This window comes from Apostichopus japonicus, chromosome 9, assembly GCF_037975245.1.
Source record: "Apostichopus japonicus isolate 1M-3 chromosome 9, ASM3797524v1, whole genome shotgun sequence".
NCBI lineage: Eukaryota > Metazoa > Echinodermata > Holothuroidea > Aspidochirotida > Stichopodidae > Apostichopus > Apostichopus japonicus.
This window is the reverse complement of record NC_092569.1, coordinates 24774593-24792494: the sequence shown is the minus strand read 5'-3', so window position 1 is coordinate 24792494 and position 17902 is coordinate 24774593. Positions and strand designations below refer to the sequence as shown.

The 17902-nt window shown below is 37.9% G+C and overlaps 2 protein-coding genes across 7 annotated transcripts in view; both read right to left on the bottom strand.

Annotated features, from left to right (window-relative positions):
• LOC139973213 (uncharacterized peptidase C1-like protein F26E4.3) overlaps positions 1-17902 on the bottom strand; it is a 70084-nt gene that overhangs the window by 18903 nt on the left and 33279 nt on the right. The window lies entirely within an intron of this gene.
• On the bottom strand, positions 11768-17523 carry LOC139974108 (uncharacterized). 4 transcript variants are annotated; one of them, XM_071981027.1, is made up of 4 exons: positions 16881-17523; positions 15216-15393; positions 14212-14297; positions 11768-12789 (listed from the first exon to the last, which is right to left on the bottom strand). In XM_071981027.1, exons 2-4 carry the CDS (start codon positions 15331-15333, stop codon positions 12679-12681), a joined length of 315 nt encoding a protein of 104 aa, XP_071837128.1. In that variant the 5' UTR covers positions 15334-15393; positions 16881-17523; the 3' UTR covers positions 11768-12678. The 4 variants fall into 4 exon arrangements, with proteins under 4 accessions (XP_071837128.1, XP_071837131.1, XP_071837129.1 ...); XM_071981030.1 differs by having other exon boundaries at positions 15225-15393; XM_071981028.1 differs by lacking the exon at positions 16881-17523 and adding an exon at positions 15903-16851.

Below are 17902 nucleotides of genomic sequence, written 5' to 3'. Positions count from 1 at the left end.
AGATTAATGTATGTCGTCCAGTTACAGAGTTGTTGACAATTGACAATTCATAATCACGGACGTTAAATATGAATCTAAGAGACTGACTTCGGTCAGCTTGCGGCTTTGATAAGCCAATGAGGCTTTTTCGCGAGCTCCTGCTTGCAGGAGGATCTGAAATACGTACAAATACATACATTATGAAACACACAAAGACTCATTCCAATTATGTCGTGAAGGATATGTCCATGATTTTGTCCTAAAGGATATGTCCATAATATAAACGGATATCAACCTGTATACTGTAACCATATATGTTGCTGATGCTATAGTAATACGATCATCGGTTTTAACATATTCATGTTCAACATGTATATATATCTGACGGAACATTCATCATTGTTTGATGAAATTTAATATGTCCTGTATACGGCACGTCAAGGGCTCACCAAATACAATGATGCTATTATCAAAATGTATCAAATTGTGTACACTGATACATTTTAATGAACTTGAATGAATTTTGTGCCATGTTACAACAGTAACTAATATGCTTACATAAGCCGCATATCAGTTAACAATATTCTCATCAACATGGACGTATCGCTTAGAATTATGGTCCAAGAACTATGGGGCCCAATCCCAAAAGGTCGGTCGTGAAACATTTTCGGTGGGTCGTTGGAGTTTTCCAGACATAGGAAAACTAGAATTTTATGTTCTGCTCTTTGTCATTATATGACTATATATGTAGACTTAATAATACACACACATATATATAAATATATATAGGCTATAAATATTTGAAGTTTAGACCTCATTATTATTTTTACAACATATTAATTTATTTGCACAGAGATTGCAAATGTTTATTTATTTCATTACCATAATCGTTTCATAATTCCGTCAATATCATTCAGACTGAAGTTTGAAGCAACGTAATCACGAACACACATTGCAAGTGATACATGCATGTTAACGTAATACAGTACATGTATAACGTATAGGCTAATGGACATTATCAATGTATAACTAGGCAAATGATACAGACACCGACATCGCAATGTATATGTATCTGTCTATTCCTCCATTGTAGCTTAGACAATTAATATTTGTGTACGTTGATTGAAGATACTCAATTACTGTATATGTTCACTAGCCATTACCTACTACCAAGACGCCCTCCCCCTCCCCCCCCCCCCTCCCCATCTCCTAATTAGTAGAAATCCTGTTCACATCACTGAGTATCGTACGTTTATGGAATCACTTCTCCCCTAGATGATGACGTCAGAACCTCTTTGGATTACTCTTTAGGACAATATTCATATCAAACATGGCCTTATATGTCCTGTAAAAGAGCGTAAAGTTTCTCCAATTATTTGAACCTAGCGATCAAATTTATTTGAAATCACAACTTTTGTAAGAACTTCAACAAGAAATTCAAGAATTGAGAGTTGAGTTTATGATGGTATTCTATGACATTCCGTCATTTTGTTCACGCCACCGTGTACATCTTTTCGTTTTTCGAACTGATCTACTGACGATTAGAATGTAATTGAATTTCAGTCGGGCGGTTTGCACGACTATGGGTCAACGCCCTTGGGTATATACATACCTAGTCATGGAGAACTTATGTTTGTTTCAATTTTCCAAATGTCCAGAAAACGTGACATTTTTCTCCAATCCTTGGACCGTTATCCGTTTCCAGACTATATCGATATTAAACAGACAATCAGGGTTGTCAAATAATAACTCCAAAAATTCCTTTGAAAACATTTTAGTCTATTCTGCGAATTTTGAGTCTTTGGAAACCTTGCTTAGCTGAGAACCTACTTTGCTGGGAGGTATCTGGGTATTGCCCTCCCACCTCCTTCTCCCCTACCCCACCCCTTACCCTCCGTAACACTTAACGGACTACCCTCCCATTGGTTTTCGCCGTACTAGAACAGCTTAATACCTTAACACCATTTATAAACATTTGGTATACTTGTAGCTAAGTGTGGAAACGTTAAAAACCAGTTAAATGCACTTCACCTTGCAAATGGAAACTTTGTCCACGACAATATTCCGACAAGTAGCGCTATAAGGTTTCACAATTTGACCTCTGCTGACGTCAGATGAAATGCGACTCACTAGGCTAATAACAATTTGCGATCTGATAGTTGTTAGAGTCTCAATACGTGTTTGCTGATGAATTTCGGAAACAAAATTCCGAAGAAGATTCAATGTTTCTTATTCTCTAAATGCACTCTGACCAGGTGGGTTTAACGGAGAAAAGCTGTCGCAATCGAAAGAAAGAAATTGATTTTCTGTTGCCCTTATGGTGCGAACGATTTACCGTAAAACCACTGCACCCGCCCATATCAGCATGTTCATTACACAAAATGTAACCTATTTATACTCGTATTGTCCACTCGTAAGTCCTTTGCTTAACGGTCGTAAAAAACAGATAGATTTGATTGGCGCATGATCTGTTGGACGGGTTTCGCAAATTTTGAGTGAAGTTCGTAAATCCTACGGACTCGTTAACAGATCTGGCGAATTTTATTCAGCTCAATATGTTTAAAGACAAATAACTCAATAATAATTATGATTATTAATATGAAAATTGCATAGAACGGTCAATAATGATAATGATTATTAATATGAAAATTGCATAGAACAGTGTTATTGTCACTGAGCTTTTAAGGGCAGTAAGCTGGAAAGGTCGAAGTTAAAATATGGCAAACACACATTGATACTTTAAATGAAAATCGCACGCCATGGCATTATCTTTGCCAGTGCTCCCCTTTTGGATAACGAGTTTACATGGATTTCAGGTTCGTCCCGTATTGACCTCAAATGACCTTTCACCTCTTCATAAGGCCAACCCATAGGCTAGAACATTTAAGATCCGTTTCTCCAATCATTGGGAGAAAAGGTCCCTGCTTCAATGTATGGTTTCCGAGACAATGCTTTTAAGGTTTTCACTTTTTAAAAACCCCTCTCCCCAACCCCACCCCCCACCCCAAACCAAAACATGAGCGACTTTGTGTCCATTAATGCCAAGTTTTCCAAGTAGGCCTATATCATTTATGAAGGATCGTCTTCTTGGTTTCCAAGGTCATCTGATTATGACCTACATTGACCTTACATGACCTTTGACCTTAACCAAAACATGTCGTCTTGTTACAAGTCATACACAAATGTCACCCAGGTTACCATTACACTTATTACGTGTAAGCCACGTATACCAAGTTTGACATTTGTCAACATACCCTTCCCCTGATAACATATTCCGAGGATATAGGGTGTAACACTGATGCACACACAAACACACATACATACATATACACACGGTTTACAGAATGCCATAAATAGACTCTGTATTATCCTGGTGTTTTATTTGTTTTTCCGTACAACGCCCGGTCCCGAATATGTCCGGTGAACCCAGGTTTCTCAATATACGTGCATGCTGTATCATAAGGTAACATTGATGACGTTATACCCAAATACAATCTACAGGTAGTATCCTTATAATACACACATAGTAACGTTACAGTCTGTCGGTCCCAAAAAACTCCCACAACACATTTTTTTTTTGCAACACCAGTCCAAAATAAAAAATATAGAATTAAAATTCATCATGTGGATCCCATCTCCCCCAGGGGTAAAGTCACAGGGTCAAACCGCATTCCAATTACTGGACCAAGATGGCGCTGCGGGGCTTGAAGGAAAATTAGGGGTAGAGTTCATCAAGTTTAACATTGTCGGTACACACCGTCATATTTTTTAATTTCCGAAACTAATATCACGGTTGATAAGCGACCATGTGGTCTTTGAACGAAGTGTGCATAAACTTGGAAAGGAATAAGCATGTGAAGGCAAGGGTAACCTGATCATAATATTAACTACCACGACCTAAAATAAATAAAGCGTTAATAAATACACAATATTTCAGGTTTATCATGATTCTAGTCTCAAACTTAACTCAAAATGTAACGACTTGAGACTCACGATCGCTCTTAATATTCTTCAGATTTATCAATTTATAAATTTTCAATGGTCCAGGTGTTGTTATTTTACCCCCCCCCCCCCCACCCTCCCATCTCTATATCTCTCTTACCAACCGCATACCTACATACTGAAGCCGGACCCTTTACATTCAAGCAAACCATATCTGAGTGCTCTTTAAAACACATGCAAGAAACATAAATTATGATAATTGACAATTGCCCAATACAATCACTGAAAGACAATACCAAGCTTCCTATTGGTTTAGGAAGGTGACGTCATGTTACATGGCGGAAGATTTATCTACATCTTAATAAATGCACATTGTCTTGCAAGTTCATTGTTTCTTCTCTAGCCCCTGTATGTGAAAGGTTTCTTTTCTATTCTATCGACCCGCTTTGAAAATGCTTAATTTTATATCCACTGCCAAGTATTGCTGAAGAACGAGGGGGGGGGGGCAAAAAAATCTTTCCTGCAGGCTCATGCAGGGGAAGTAAAGTCCTTTTCTCGTAGGTCAAGTAGAAGTCCCTAATAAAAATAAAATGATAAAAGGCTTGTCATTGTTATGGTTTGTGTATAATGTGGGGATTTAACTTCCTCAACTCAAGTAAATGATTTCCGAGTGCATGTATAGTTTAATCTATGGTCAACTTTGTTAAAAAGAGTGTAAAAATAACTCAAGTTGTGTAAAGATTCGTCACACTGAGAAACGCCTTCCTGTTTTCAAATAATAAAGCAGTAAAGTTGGTGAGAAAAGATATCTGGAGCAGAAGTGAGGAAATCAAAGTGTCCACAGGGAACTGAATAGTACAAGAACTTGAGGAAAGCCCGAAGCAAGGTAAGACCAGAGGTTTGGGATAATCGAGGGACGTATAGCTAGAGCGATGTCTGTGAGACATTTTGACCCATTGTTAGCTCCATACAACAATTACCTCACCCAACAAAGGTATACATTACATGTGTGCAGTTCATCCATTATTTACTGTGGTGTTGTCCTGTTTAAAAGACTTTGCCCTCCTGTTTGATTTCAAGTGACTTTTGTACCTCTAAGACTAACAAAATTGTTCATGTCCTTACTAAGGTGAATTTATATGACAATTCCGAAGTTTATCCACGCTATTGTATTTGTCAAGTTATCATGTTTACAAGATTTTCTGACTTTGACGTCTCATACCTTGCTTGTACTCATTATATTAATGTGGATATACATGCGAACTATCAAGTGCAACCACATTGTTTCTCGAGTTAAATTGTTTATCAGCCAAGTTGTCACACAAGAATTTTGCATACATCCATGTTACGTTTGGCAAGAAATCACAAAAATCAAACAAATCGAACCAAAATCAAAGTTGAAAATGTTCTCATGCGAGTTGACGCAATACGTACATGCCATACAACTACGGAAGCGTAAGAGAGACATCACATTGATTATACAATGAACAAATTGCGAAATCATCGTAAAACAATCATTGTAAATGCACGTTTTGACAATATGCACTAGGCTTATAACCGTGTAAAACTTATCGTGAAAATGTTCAATTTTCCAAACTTACTACTATTTAATACTAAGTGTGGAAAATGGTAATGTCGTATTCCTGTTTCAGTACAGGAGGGAGGAGACCAGATAAATTACACATTCAAAACGCGTGAGTAAGAGAGTAAAGGCCCGTTGTATTCAATATTTGAAATAACTCTGATATGTATGGGTAACCTAGGAGTACAGTATAGGTTATATATCTTATCAAATTACATAAATATATCGATGAATAATATGAACGGATGACGTATAGACTAAATGCAGTCGTTTAGTTAATCTACCACAGGTAATTTTCCAGTTTACACTGTCTTGCACCTTTTTTTTTTTGACATCTCCTCAGAAAGGTTATGTTGGGTGCAATGTGTTTTTAGTCATCACACTGCGATGTTCCTTCTATTTCTTCCGTGAATAGCATATATATTTGTTTTCTTATAAACTCGTTCTTTTGATAGTCTTCATGTTCAAAATAAAAGAGTATAGATTAAATCGATGAAACCGGAAAGATGACGTTTATTGCCTGTCACTTTATTTTTTTAATAAGTTTTTCTCCTTTTATTACCGGATAAATTATTTTTACTTTCGTTTATCTATTCCAAAACCCACCTTCGTCGATTATGCATAGTTCCTTTCACCGTTTGGATTCAATATATAAACTCATCAAGTGTAATGAAAGCGAATTTAAAATCTAAACAGACAATTTGGATTGCAGTGACCGTTCAAGTTTAATGGTTTTCTTTAATGTTGCTTATTGTATAGACAAACCATAACAAACTACTATGCAGTAATTAAACCTCTCAGAAATGGGAAATTCCCACATAATTTGGTGAACTGATCAGCATTCCAGTAAGCCACAGAGGCAGGTCTGGCGAGAGGTTATGGGAGGGAGGGGGTGGGGTGGGGCAATGGCGAAGAGGTGAGGGAACAGGCCGTAAATTCTACATTCTCATTTTCAGGAAAATTTCTTCCTATACGCCTAAAAAATGTACTATGAATCTATGAAAGAGGCATAATCCACAAAACTTACTGGTTTGGGGGTTTACGAACGACGATAGATTACCTGCCTCCATTCTACTTCTGCACTAATTCTACCTAGTCTACAACAGTTGGTAACATTTAAGCACTGCGCCCCCACATAACACCTACTACATCTGCCTTCCAAATCTACCATTCTCAAGGCTTACAACTGTTTTCTAGTGTGTGATTTACATCCATTGGAATCTTGTTGGTTTAAAAGTTTATAAAAGAGGCATAATTAGAGTGACAACTGACCTGTTCCCGAGTTCTCGACGGCCTTCTCGACGGCCTTGTATAAAGATTAAATATTTTTTCTCCAAATTAGAATTAAAACTTCTATTTTTGAAACTGCATTCCAAGTTTTGCCAATCCTTTGAGGGACATTAATATTTGAAGTACTCCCAGTTGTTGTTCTTATCAAACATAACACGTGAGCTGACATGCGTTAGCTCACAGACAATTATCACGTGATATGCATTTAGTTTAGTTTAGCGAGATTTTATAACAATTCAGTGTTAACAGCGAACAATCTTATGTGTATTAACTTAGAGGACCTTCAACACTGAGAGGTAAAAATAAATTTTGTTTCATTTAAAATTCCAGAACCAATAAATTAAGTCATATTCTCAAAGGGGGGGTGCCAGGGGCTTCTGGGGGGTTGAGATCATCAAGAGTGTTAACTTTGTTAACTTTTGAAATCCTGCTCAGGAGAATCGTGCCGTGCAGTCTATTCAGTTGAAGGTGCACTCAGCATATATAGACGACACGTAGGCCTACGTGTGTCAAAAGTCAACTTTATATATCACAGCTTTTCACAGGATACAACCTGCAATGAACTCCAGTAGACCTTATCAGAAAAAGTTCACGTTTTTATTATTGTCTCTTTATGCACTTGATGAAAAGAAAAGTACATTTGTATGGTCCAAAACACCCCTCTTTTTCACATCTCGACTAACCAAATCAGTCGTCTTGATCTTCAACTTTTACAATGACTTGGCAACATAAACATACAGACTATGCAATTTTCCACACCAAAAAAACAGTAAAGTGTTCGCCCTCAGGACGCTGAGTGAAGATTTTGACTTTCAGAAAACCTTCAGACATCTAAACTTGCATAGCAACAACATTCTAGAATATGTCTCTATTGGTATCAGGTAATGTACGACTTACTGATTTACGAACAAGGCCCATTTAAGACTCAAACGAGCATCTTTACAACTGCTCTAGAAAGTAGTAGGAGGAAATCTCTCCTAACACCCCCCCCTCCCTCTCTCGCCACCCACCCCCAGTAGCGTAACTCCTATTGGCTTGAACCGTGCTGAGCAGGGGATCCCGACCAAAAGGCCCCCCCCCCCCCTCCGCTATTCTGATGCATTACTGAAATTATTGAAGTCAAAATCTTAAGACATGAGATCTCAAATAACCGATGTGTGTAAATGCAACTTGAAATGCCCGGGAAGTGTCTTTTCCGACGATCTTGGAGTATTTTTTGGCAATAAAAGTCGTGCTACGCTCTGTGCCAACCGATTGTGGCGCTCCGCTTAGATAGTATCAAGTATAGTGTGATACACCTACATGACCCAATGATCCCCCCCCCCCCCCACTTGTCAACATTTCTGCGGACGCGCTTGCTTGGACCTCCTGATAGGGGCCCCTTTGGGCCATGAGCCGGGGCCCCAGGCTCATCGTTGCGCCACTGCCACCCCTCCCTCCCTCCCTCCCTCTCTCCGCCCACCTCCCTCTCTCTTTCTCCACCTTCTCTCTCTCTATTTCCACCTATTTCTCTACTCTTCTTTCTCTCCATTCCTCGCTAATCAATTAACACGTCATTTTCTTCTCCATTTTTGGAAAATGAATCCGTTGTTATTTTTTTTAGATAGAAACAAATATGCCCAGAAATATGAGAATCATAACAATAATTCGTTTCCCACTAAACCTCTGATTGATGGGTTGGTATTGTTTGATTTTAAAGAAAGGTTAAGACCGCCTCGAGCCGTACATTAAAAGATGACAAAAAGAAAATATGCAAGCATGCCTTAAGCGTTTAAAAAACCACGTTACCATGGCAGAATCAAATATTACGTGTAGGAGGGAAAATGTTATTGCATAAAGTAAAATCAACTTGTACGACAGAATAAAACATGAATTTCATTTACAAACTAATGGCTTTTTTTTTTGCATGATCTGCAGGGGACTGTTTTGCGGAGATTCAGAAAATGTTGCCCAGGTATGTTTAGTTGCATTTGAATAGTTACCCCACGTTGGCCAATTTATACATGGCTAGAACATTCAATATCTTACAGATAGGCTAACACAGGCACGAATGATGAAGGATGGTCCATTACTGAAGCAACAAGCAGGGTGATAGAGTGGGTTCAACCTGGGAAGGGGGAGGGGGAGTGGTGGGAGGAGTAACATCACAAATTCGGAGCCAAGCCAAATAGATATTTGAATTTCATTTTTAAGATCAAAACCAAATGTTTTTAAGCCAAAATGGATCCACTGTTGGTGCATTTCGTAAGAACAAAGTTCTATTTTGTTTTTCAACAAGAGGGCAATTCTTTCAATTATAATTTATTTTTTATGTTTAAGCAAAATGGATCGATGTTTCATAACGCAAGGGCACATTTTAACTTGCCAAAGAAACGTATTTAAAAAAATGTGGCACCTCTAATTTATGAAAAGGGACTCTTTTTAACGGCTTTCCACAACACTGAGGGACGGTGGGCTGCCCCCCCCCACCCCCTGCTCCGCCGCCAGCTGGCGGCAGGTACATGTGACTTATAATGAATGCAAGATATATTCTGCAGTGCCCTATACCTTCCTGATAAATTATGTTAGTTGAATAATGTACATAATAATATACATTGCTATACTTTTGTATAACATAGTCACCAATAAAATTACATTGCTTACGTTAATGTACATTCAAATTGCTGTGGGCCCATTGCTGCTAAAGAATTGACATGAGCATGCATGCTGGTGAAAAAAAACTTTCACATGAAAGAATTACTCCGTGTGTTGCCTAACATTGCACACCTCGTATAATGATGTAATAAATGCCACATCTTAAAAGTGGCGCGGAGGGTGACTATGCTATCCGCATTTTAGATCAACCACCAAAACAATAACAATAGACCTGGCTCATATAACGATAACAATGTGTAATTGAAGAAGACCAAACCAAGCTGTAGCGCGACCTCACAAGGGGACAAGGTTGAAAGCAGCGAGAATGTTTTATAAACAGCTCCCTGCTTGAGGAGAGCGATGAACACAAGCAACTCTTCCCCTCATATTATCTATCGATAAACAAGATATTGGTGTCAGGATTATTCCATCTTTGACAGATTCTGAAGACTTGACTATAGGCTCTCACCTACGGCTTGAAAATACTGCCTTGGGCTATAGGGCCTAGCCATCGTTACTGCGTGGTACTTTCGTCCTGATTAGACAGTTTTCTTGACGAAACAATCTGTCGGCAACCGCCGTTTTATCGAATTAAGATCAAAACATTACGTCTTGCTTGATATTTTAATCGATCGTAAAAGCACTTGCTCGAGTTGGATCATTCTGAAAGGAATGATCAACAAAATTATCACCTTTTGACATCAGCTTTCATCTCTACAAAGTACATGTGTCAGTCAAATTAGTTGAAAACAAGAACTTTATCGAACGCGAGTCCAAAAATTGCACAATCAATTTAAACGTGTAATATTTTTGCGATGGCAAGAACAACTTCTACCCAGATTTCGACACGAATTAGGCTTTCATATTTTCTGACGGTTTCATTTATTTGTGTGGCTTAAAGTTCCACTCTAAACGCAACGTCTGTTTTGCGGATGCGATCTACTCTCCTCCCCGCCCTTTCACTCCTCGCTTCCTCACTCCTATCCCCCTCACTCCCCGCCCCCTCACTCCCCGTCCCATCAGTCCCGACCCCTTCACCACCCGACCTCTTCTTTACCCAAACTCTTCAAATTCCACAACAATCTCCTCCAGTCCCCACCCCATCATTAGCCACACCGTCATTCCTCCTCCTTCATCCCATGCCCTCCACTATACCCACGCCCGAACCCGGGCCTCCCGCTTTATATGCGGACACCCTAACCACTAGGCTATGGACGCTGATTGTATTTCCGGAGGTTCGAAACCGGTAAGGAAGGTCGTAATTCCACTGTAGGCGTTTGTCACCTGTATCGAACAATACTAGTTCTGTTTGGTGACATATTTGCCTTACTCTAGAGATCAAACATGATTCTAACTAACTCGAAGTCATTTGTGATTCCTAAAGCCGAAGCTATATATATATATATAGGCCTATATATAGGCCTATATATAGGCATATAGGCCTATATATATAGGCATATATATATAACATATATAGGCATATACATATATATATATATAACATATAATCCTAAAGCACCTATAATGATGATACATATACTAATGTGTTATAAGCGAAGAAGTATAGCAAGGCCTAACATCAATAATCACGCCTATTGGTTAGTTTGCTAGTAGTAACAAACCCATCGCCACGCCCCCTTTTATAGTGAATGGATAGTTATACATAGGCAGACCTGCGTACCTATGTGTTTATGTACACTGGTGTCAAGAGATCATTAGAACACTCATTATATTAGCAAGATGAGAAAGGCAGTGGCATATAACCAAAGTGATGGAGGACGAGAAATGCCTGCTCTAGAGTTTGGTTTGTCGTCACTTTCAGAATTAAATTAAGTATATTAACAATCGTTCGTGCACTGTTAATCTAAGTTAGTCAAATTGACTAATTAAAATTAGTCCTGCACAGTGCTTCGTACGCCTAATTAAAATTAGTCAAATGACTAACCAGCAAAGATTAGTCGTATGACTAATTAGCTAAACTAGTCAAGTGACTAATATATCATAGTCATATGACCATTCATTTAGTCTGGTGACTTCCAAAATTAGTCCTGCACAGCACTTGACCTGTTATTCAATAGTCATCAGACTAATGCGCCATCCATCACGATTTTGATTTCACTTTAGCGGATGTTTTGGGCCTCCAGTTTGTGTGGAGATCTTCGTGTGCATAAAATCTGTGAGTTTCACTCAGGGTTCCTGCTGGCTCTTGCTAATACAATCCGACCCCCCCCCCCCCTCCCAGAAAAAAAAACAAATTGGGCAATCTTGTGGGGTAAATGAAGGAAATCCTATTGCAAGGTTGAAAAGGTATGTTTGAATAAAAAATACAGAAATCATGGCTTTATTTTACCAGACTCATTTATTGCTATAAGATATCTTGAAAAGCATACATGAAAAGCCTCAATAGGAGTGTTACAGCTAGAATGGGGTGATATTTCTCCCATGCTTCAATCATTAAAAAAAACTTTGTCAGATTAAGCCAATATTTTCAGAGAACTGTTTCAAGGGATGCAAATATTATAAACAAGTTGGTCCCAAATGGCTGTCCCAATCACCAAATTGTGTGAGAGGATTGAAAATACAATATATTGATATAAAAATTACACAGCAGTATGTCCACTCATACATAATGGACAAATACAGTTTAATAAGAACTGAAAAGTCAAAGTTCTATTAAAAACATGTCATGTCATGACTCAAATCCTTGCTTTAAAGTGTACTGCTACACAACAAGTGTGAAGTTGACCAGAAAATACTGAATGATTTTCTGGATGAAGACCATGGTCTTCTTACAAACAGTGGGATAAGCCAAGTTGAAAACATAGTATGATGCTATGTATGCTATGTATGCTGACAGAGCTGAAATCAACCAACTGCTAGAGCCAACTTCTTCCCCATCAAATATTGTAAAGTGGGTTTATTCTGCACAAGTGGGACCATTTCCCTTGATGTAGAGGGATAAATATTTAAATCTTATTATGAATTACATTTTAAGTATCAACTAGTTTAAAAGTATGATAATTTCGTTTTAACAGCAGACAAACGACAACGGTCAGAGGTCTATTCTTGTTTTTACACCTAGAGGTTTTGATTAACCCTCTCCAACACACTTAAAATGGAAAGGTCTAACTTAAAATTGTCATTAATGCTTAAGATGATTTTCTGAATGAATACCATGGTCTTCTTTCAAATAGTGGGGTAAGCTAAGTCGAAAACGTAAAACGATGCAATGTATGAAGACAAATCCGAAATCAGCAGACTGCAAGATCCAACTTCTTCCCCATCAACAAATATTGTAAAGCAGGTTGATTCTCCATAAGTGGCACCATTTCCCCTGATGTAGAGGCTTGGGGGTCTTCATTCTATAAGCAAGAAAATACACCATAAAATTTTACATGGTATGGTACAGGTGATGATTGGTATCAATGTGGCTTTTAGTCACCCTACTTGAACCTGAAATAATTTGGCTTTCTACACCACTTTTTTAAATTCCCATTCAAGTGTGATTTTAAGCAAAATGGCTGTTGTCTAGCTGCATGCAGTTTCACGACAAGTAAAATAAATCCCAACCAATCAAGCTGCATTTAAGTTTGGAAAATTTGTTTTCTCTGTTAAAAATTAGTTCTAACACTAACCCTGGACAATTCAAAAGTAACAATAAAATCACAAAACAATCTGCCAAAACCATTCACTCCACACATATATTGATAAGAAATTTATAATACTAATGTGCTTAGATTATGAACAGTTTTACAGGTCATATTTTTGCACAGCTGTTCCTTATGCGTCAAAGGTATGGTCACATGGCCTACATTTTCAGAGACCAACTCTTCACCTTCAGTGAGTGCCAACTGTTGTTTCCAAATACCATGAAAAAACATTTGCTTTCAAGATGAAATTCAAACTGGCTATTAATTTTGGTTTAACACCCATCACATTATTTCTCATGAGATTTACAAGCGTTTTGTAGGAAATTCATTGCTGTCCCTGTCCACTCATGAAAATTAATCTGAACAAATTAAAATGGCAAATGTTATACCAACACCACCATGCTAAGTTTAAATGGAATTGACCATATATATCACTAATAAAAACATTAGGAGCTAACTACAGATCATAAAGGCATCCACATATATTATTTTGGTAAAAGATTGTACAAACAGGGACGCCTACATGGGAATAGGGCAGGGGACAAATCCCCACAAAAGGGGCACTTTGTGTTGAAAAAGGGCACACAATGGCGAATACAACAAGAACCTCATACAGTTCCCCAGCACCCCACCCCACTGAATGGCGGACTTAACATGGCTGGCAGAAGTTTCCCCCACACTACATGCCCTTGATCCTAGAGACTTGTTTTTCAAAATTTCGAGTTGGAGTTTATGCCAATTTTGTCTAATTTTCATTCATATTTTGTCAAAAAACTGCCATTGTTCCCAAGTGAAATATATATATATATATATATATATATATATATATATATATATATATATATATATATATATATATATATATATATATATATATATATATCCAACACTGTAAAGGGGAACTTTTTCCCCTTTGTCCGGACTGCCCTTGTGTGGTGGAGGGCAGTATTCAATATCCCCCCCCCCCCAATAAAAAAGTGTCATTTTCTGAAAAAAGATTAGCTCTTTCGAATGACACCAACAGTCCTGTAACGTAGCGAAATGGTAACGTCTAGTTTTAATTTTTTGAAAAGTGCACTTGCAAATCAATTATGACAAGATCCCATGAGACTTGAAGGGTTAATATGTCCTTACACTTTCATCAGCAAATATCAGGAAGCTTTTTATTTTCTCCTTCAACAACAATGGAATACCAAGCACAGCAGCAACAGCAGTGGCATCTGTTGACAAAATAAATAAGAATTATAATTAGATGTGTACAATGACAATGATACCCATATAAAGTCGGTTACTTCTCTTATACATTGAAATTTTAATGTTTCTGAATAACGCTTCGTCTTTATTGTTCTGCAGCACCTTGTGTTCTTGTTAAATCGGACAAACCTCAGGATAGCTGCTTCGTGGACTTCATACGAATTCATAACATGGCTCCTTCTCACCAGGACTTTATTGCAATTCATAACAATGTAACTATTATAAACCTTGTCAGAGCTCTGCTGATATAACCTGTACAAAATGACAGCAAAATAGTCTCCCTTCATTGATCAGGATTCCTTTTTAGTACTGACCCGGGAAGCACCACACAAGCAATCATACACATGTGTGTCATAAACATGACAGGCAAAATGTTTGCTTCAATTATTTAGGATCCACTATTTGATGCTTGCTTTCGTGCTGATGAACCCATCTGAGTGAAATTGCATGGTACTGTTGAAAACAAGTACTAGTTGTACTGACAAAAATGGCACCCGATAATACAGTGTTTTCACAGAAATACTTGGGTTCCCAAAAAAAGATAAATAAGCAACATACTTTACTTTGTCTTCAGAACTATGTGATATAGGGTATGTGTAATACATGCTATCACCAGTTACACTATTTCATAAGTATAGCCACTGATGGTACTTCGGTCCTTTCATTTTTGTGGTATCATACCTTGCTTGAACTGGTAATTACAAATATTTTTTTCAAATACTGGTTTACTGTGCAACATTACATCTAAGGTTAAGTCCCTCCTCTAATTCCATGTTACCTGAATCTTTAAACCATTCCCGACTTGGGCTCTATTAAATCAAACAGATAAGTCATTCAACACTTCCTCACTGAATATTAATAAATAACCAAATAATAGAATGTACCCTTCTTACTCTGCTCATCTCGTTGCCCTTGCATCTCATCAACTGCCCAGGAAAAGACCTCATCCTTTCTCTTCATCAACTGGCGCACCTTAAGTAGTACAGATTTGCTATACTTCATGAGACCTTCCTACAACCATGGAGCTATAAACAAATCATGGATGCCCTCTTCTTTGCATACCTGTTGGAAATAAATAAAATTTCTTAGTCACTTATCAATGATTGTGACAATGGGCTACTCGAAAGTCTGATAAAAACAGCACATAAGTATAGCCTTTACCTGCGCCTTGTACATTGTTAGCCTTGTTCAACGAGTGGTACGCAACTACAATTGAAAATGGGAATTAGCCATTTGCATTAAAAATATGCCCCCAAGAACTACAGAAAACCCATGTTGACATTCCAAAAGTCAAACAAAACAATTAAGCTACGCCACACATATATGCTAACTACAAAGACCATTGACCGTAACGTTAATATCTGCATAATAGTAGTACAGCCCTCTAAACTATGGATAATTTTAGTGCCAGCCTACTGCGTCACAGGTTCAGCGAATAAACATATGGTTAGGCTTGATTTCCCCCATTGACTTAGTGTGTTGTTAGGCTGCCATAGGGTTAGAGATTTAAGTGACTATTCGGTGAAAATTTTATGTAAGCTTATTTGCGAATCAGTTTCAGTTCAATTCACCACATCGTATTGCAGTGTATGAGGCAGACGACCTTCAAGCTGCTGTATAGCTCAGCCCCGGTATGATCATGACACGTGTACTGGACAAACTTTTCCAGAAACGTTATTGTAATACACCCTTTCGAGAAAACTTGACCAAATGCTGTAAACCCCCAATCCAGTGATACATGATATGAAAAGGGATGTTCACCATCTAGCTGGCTAAAAAAAAGTACAGATCCGCTGGAGTGCGAAAATTGCCCTACAGCAAACCGATTTTTTTCCACCTAGCTAGGAAGTTTAGGTCCTGTTCTCCATAAGTAGGATTATAGCCTTCCTGTATGTTTAGGCTCTGGTTCACGCTAATGTGCACGTGTACAAGAAGTTAGATTGTGATTTGGTTTCAGTTTTTTTAGATTTTTAAATCTCAAACATTCAGGAAAATTGTCCTTGCAAAACATGATTCTTGTACAATTGCAAATAAAACACGATTAAGGACGGAAATATTAATGCAAGTAACACTTTTATTCACAAATAGTTACGTTTTAAGCAGTTTTTTATGTGAAATTAGTGCCGGTCGGAAGCAGTGTTTTTCATCCGGAGTGGTGGGCGAAAATCCTCCGTGCTAGTCGGGCCCGCCCAGTGCCGACCACCGTAGTTATAATGCTGTTCACCGTTACTTTCAGTCTGACAATTTCATCGATTTGAACAGTAAATAAGCTTAGCCCTACTCAGGTTAACATTTAAAAATAAACAAAGATAACTTTGTGTGCACATCATAGCCTATTGAATCACGTTAGGCCTATGAGTATGAGGTATCCTGCACGTATCATGCATATGGCATAACGTTAGGCTAGAACGACGAACGTTCGTTGTTGCTAAGCAGAACTAAAACTGGTAATTTACTTGTCATCAATTTAACTATCTATTCTAAAAATACTAAATAAAGAATAACTTCCAATTAAATCACAATTTAGTAAAGTTATAAGATACACCCACCTTGCGACTGCAGACGTTTTCTCGGCTCCAGAATTTCTTACTGCAGTATCAAATATGGCGTCGGAATCATCGAGAGCTAGAGGCCTGGCGCCTGCAGAGTGCGCACGCGCGGCTACGTATATCTGACGTCATTTGTGAATTCTAAATTAGTCAAATGACGAAGACGTTTTATTACCGGTGCTGGAATATCGCCTTAACCTAATTAAGTTTTTGCTATAAGTAATTATCAATTTCACCAAAAAATTTGTGGAAATTTTTCCTATGACGTCTTAGAGTTTACACTTAACCGAAAATTGTTATATAGCATATCCATTATTCCTTGGGTTTTTAATTATTGGTGATTTTATAAACAATTTTTTAATATTCATCCATATTGTGGCGCGGAAGTTGTTTGTAAGTAAATAACAAAAAACCTTGAAGACCAAAAATAACAAATAAAGCTTTGAAATCAAATTTCGTGATTCCCATTGACTAATTATGCTTCGTCACTATTTTGGACAATGACTAACTTTCATTGGTCTTTAGCCATTTTAATTAGTCATATGACTGATGAAATTAGTCAAAAATTCTGACTAATGCAAAATTAGTCATTTGACCATTTTGGCATGTGTATATGACTAATTAAAATTTACAGTGTGATATAAATTGCACGAACCTCGATCACCTTGTCCCCTCCACCCCTAATCTCCCCCCACCCCTAATCTCCCACCCCATCCCGACGCAGACAACCAGCCATCCAGCATACCCAGCCACTCAACCAACCAACTCCAAATAAAAATACGGTTCGTTTCCCTTTAGAGATATATGACCTAGTTGAAACTGGGATATCACCAGGGAGTTCCATAACAATTCCCTGCTATAATATCCTACGTCAGTATTTCGAAATATATATGGACACATTTGGTTAATGCGCTTGCACACAGATTCAGAACAGAAAATATCAGTCTACCAGTAGATATTGCGTCATGTAATATCAGCGAGTAGTAAAATAACATGAAAGGGATCACTTATTTACGAATTTA

Coding starts and splice junctions, on each gene's coding strand:
- LOC139974108 (XM_071981027.1), bottom strand. CDS start 15,333: ATGAAGTATAGCAAATCTGTACTACTTAAGGTGCGCCAGTTGATGAAG. Junction 14,298..15,215: donor AGATGAGCAGAGTAAGAAGG/GTACATTCTATT, acceptor TTTTGTCAACAG/ATGCCACTGCTGTTGCTGCT. Junction 12,790..14,211: donor TGATATTTGCTGATGAAAGT/GTAAGGACATAT, acceptor TCTTGCTTATAG/AATGAAGACCCCCAAGCCTC.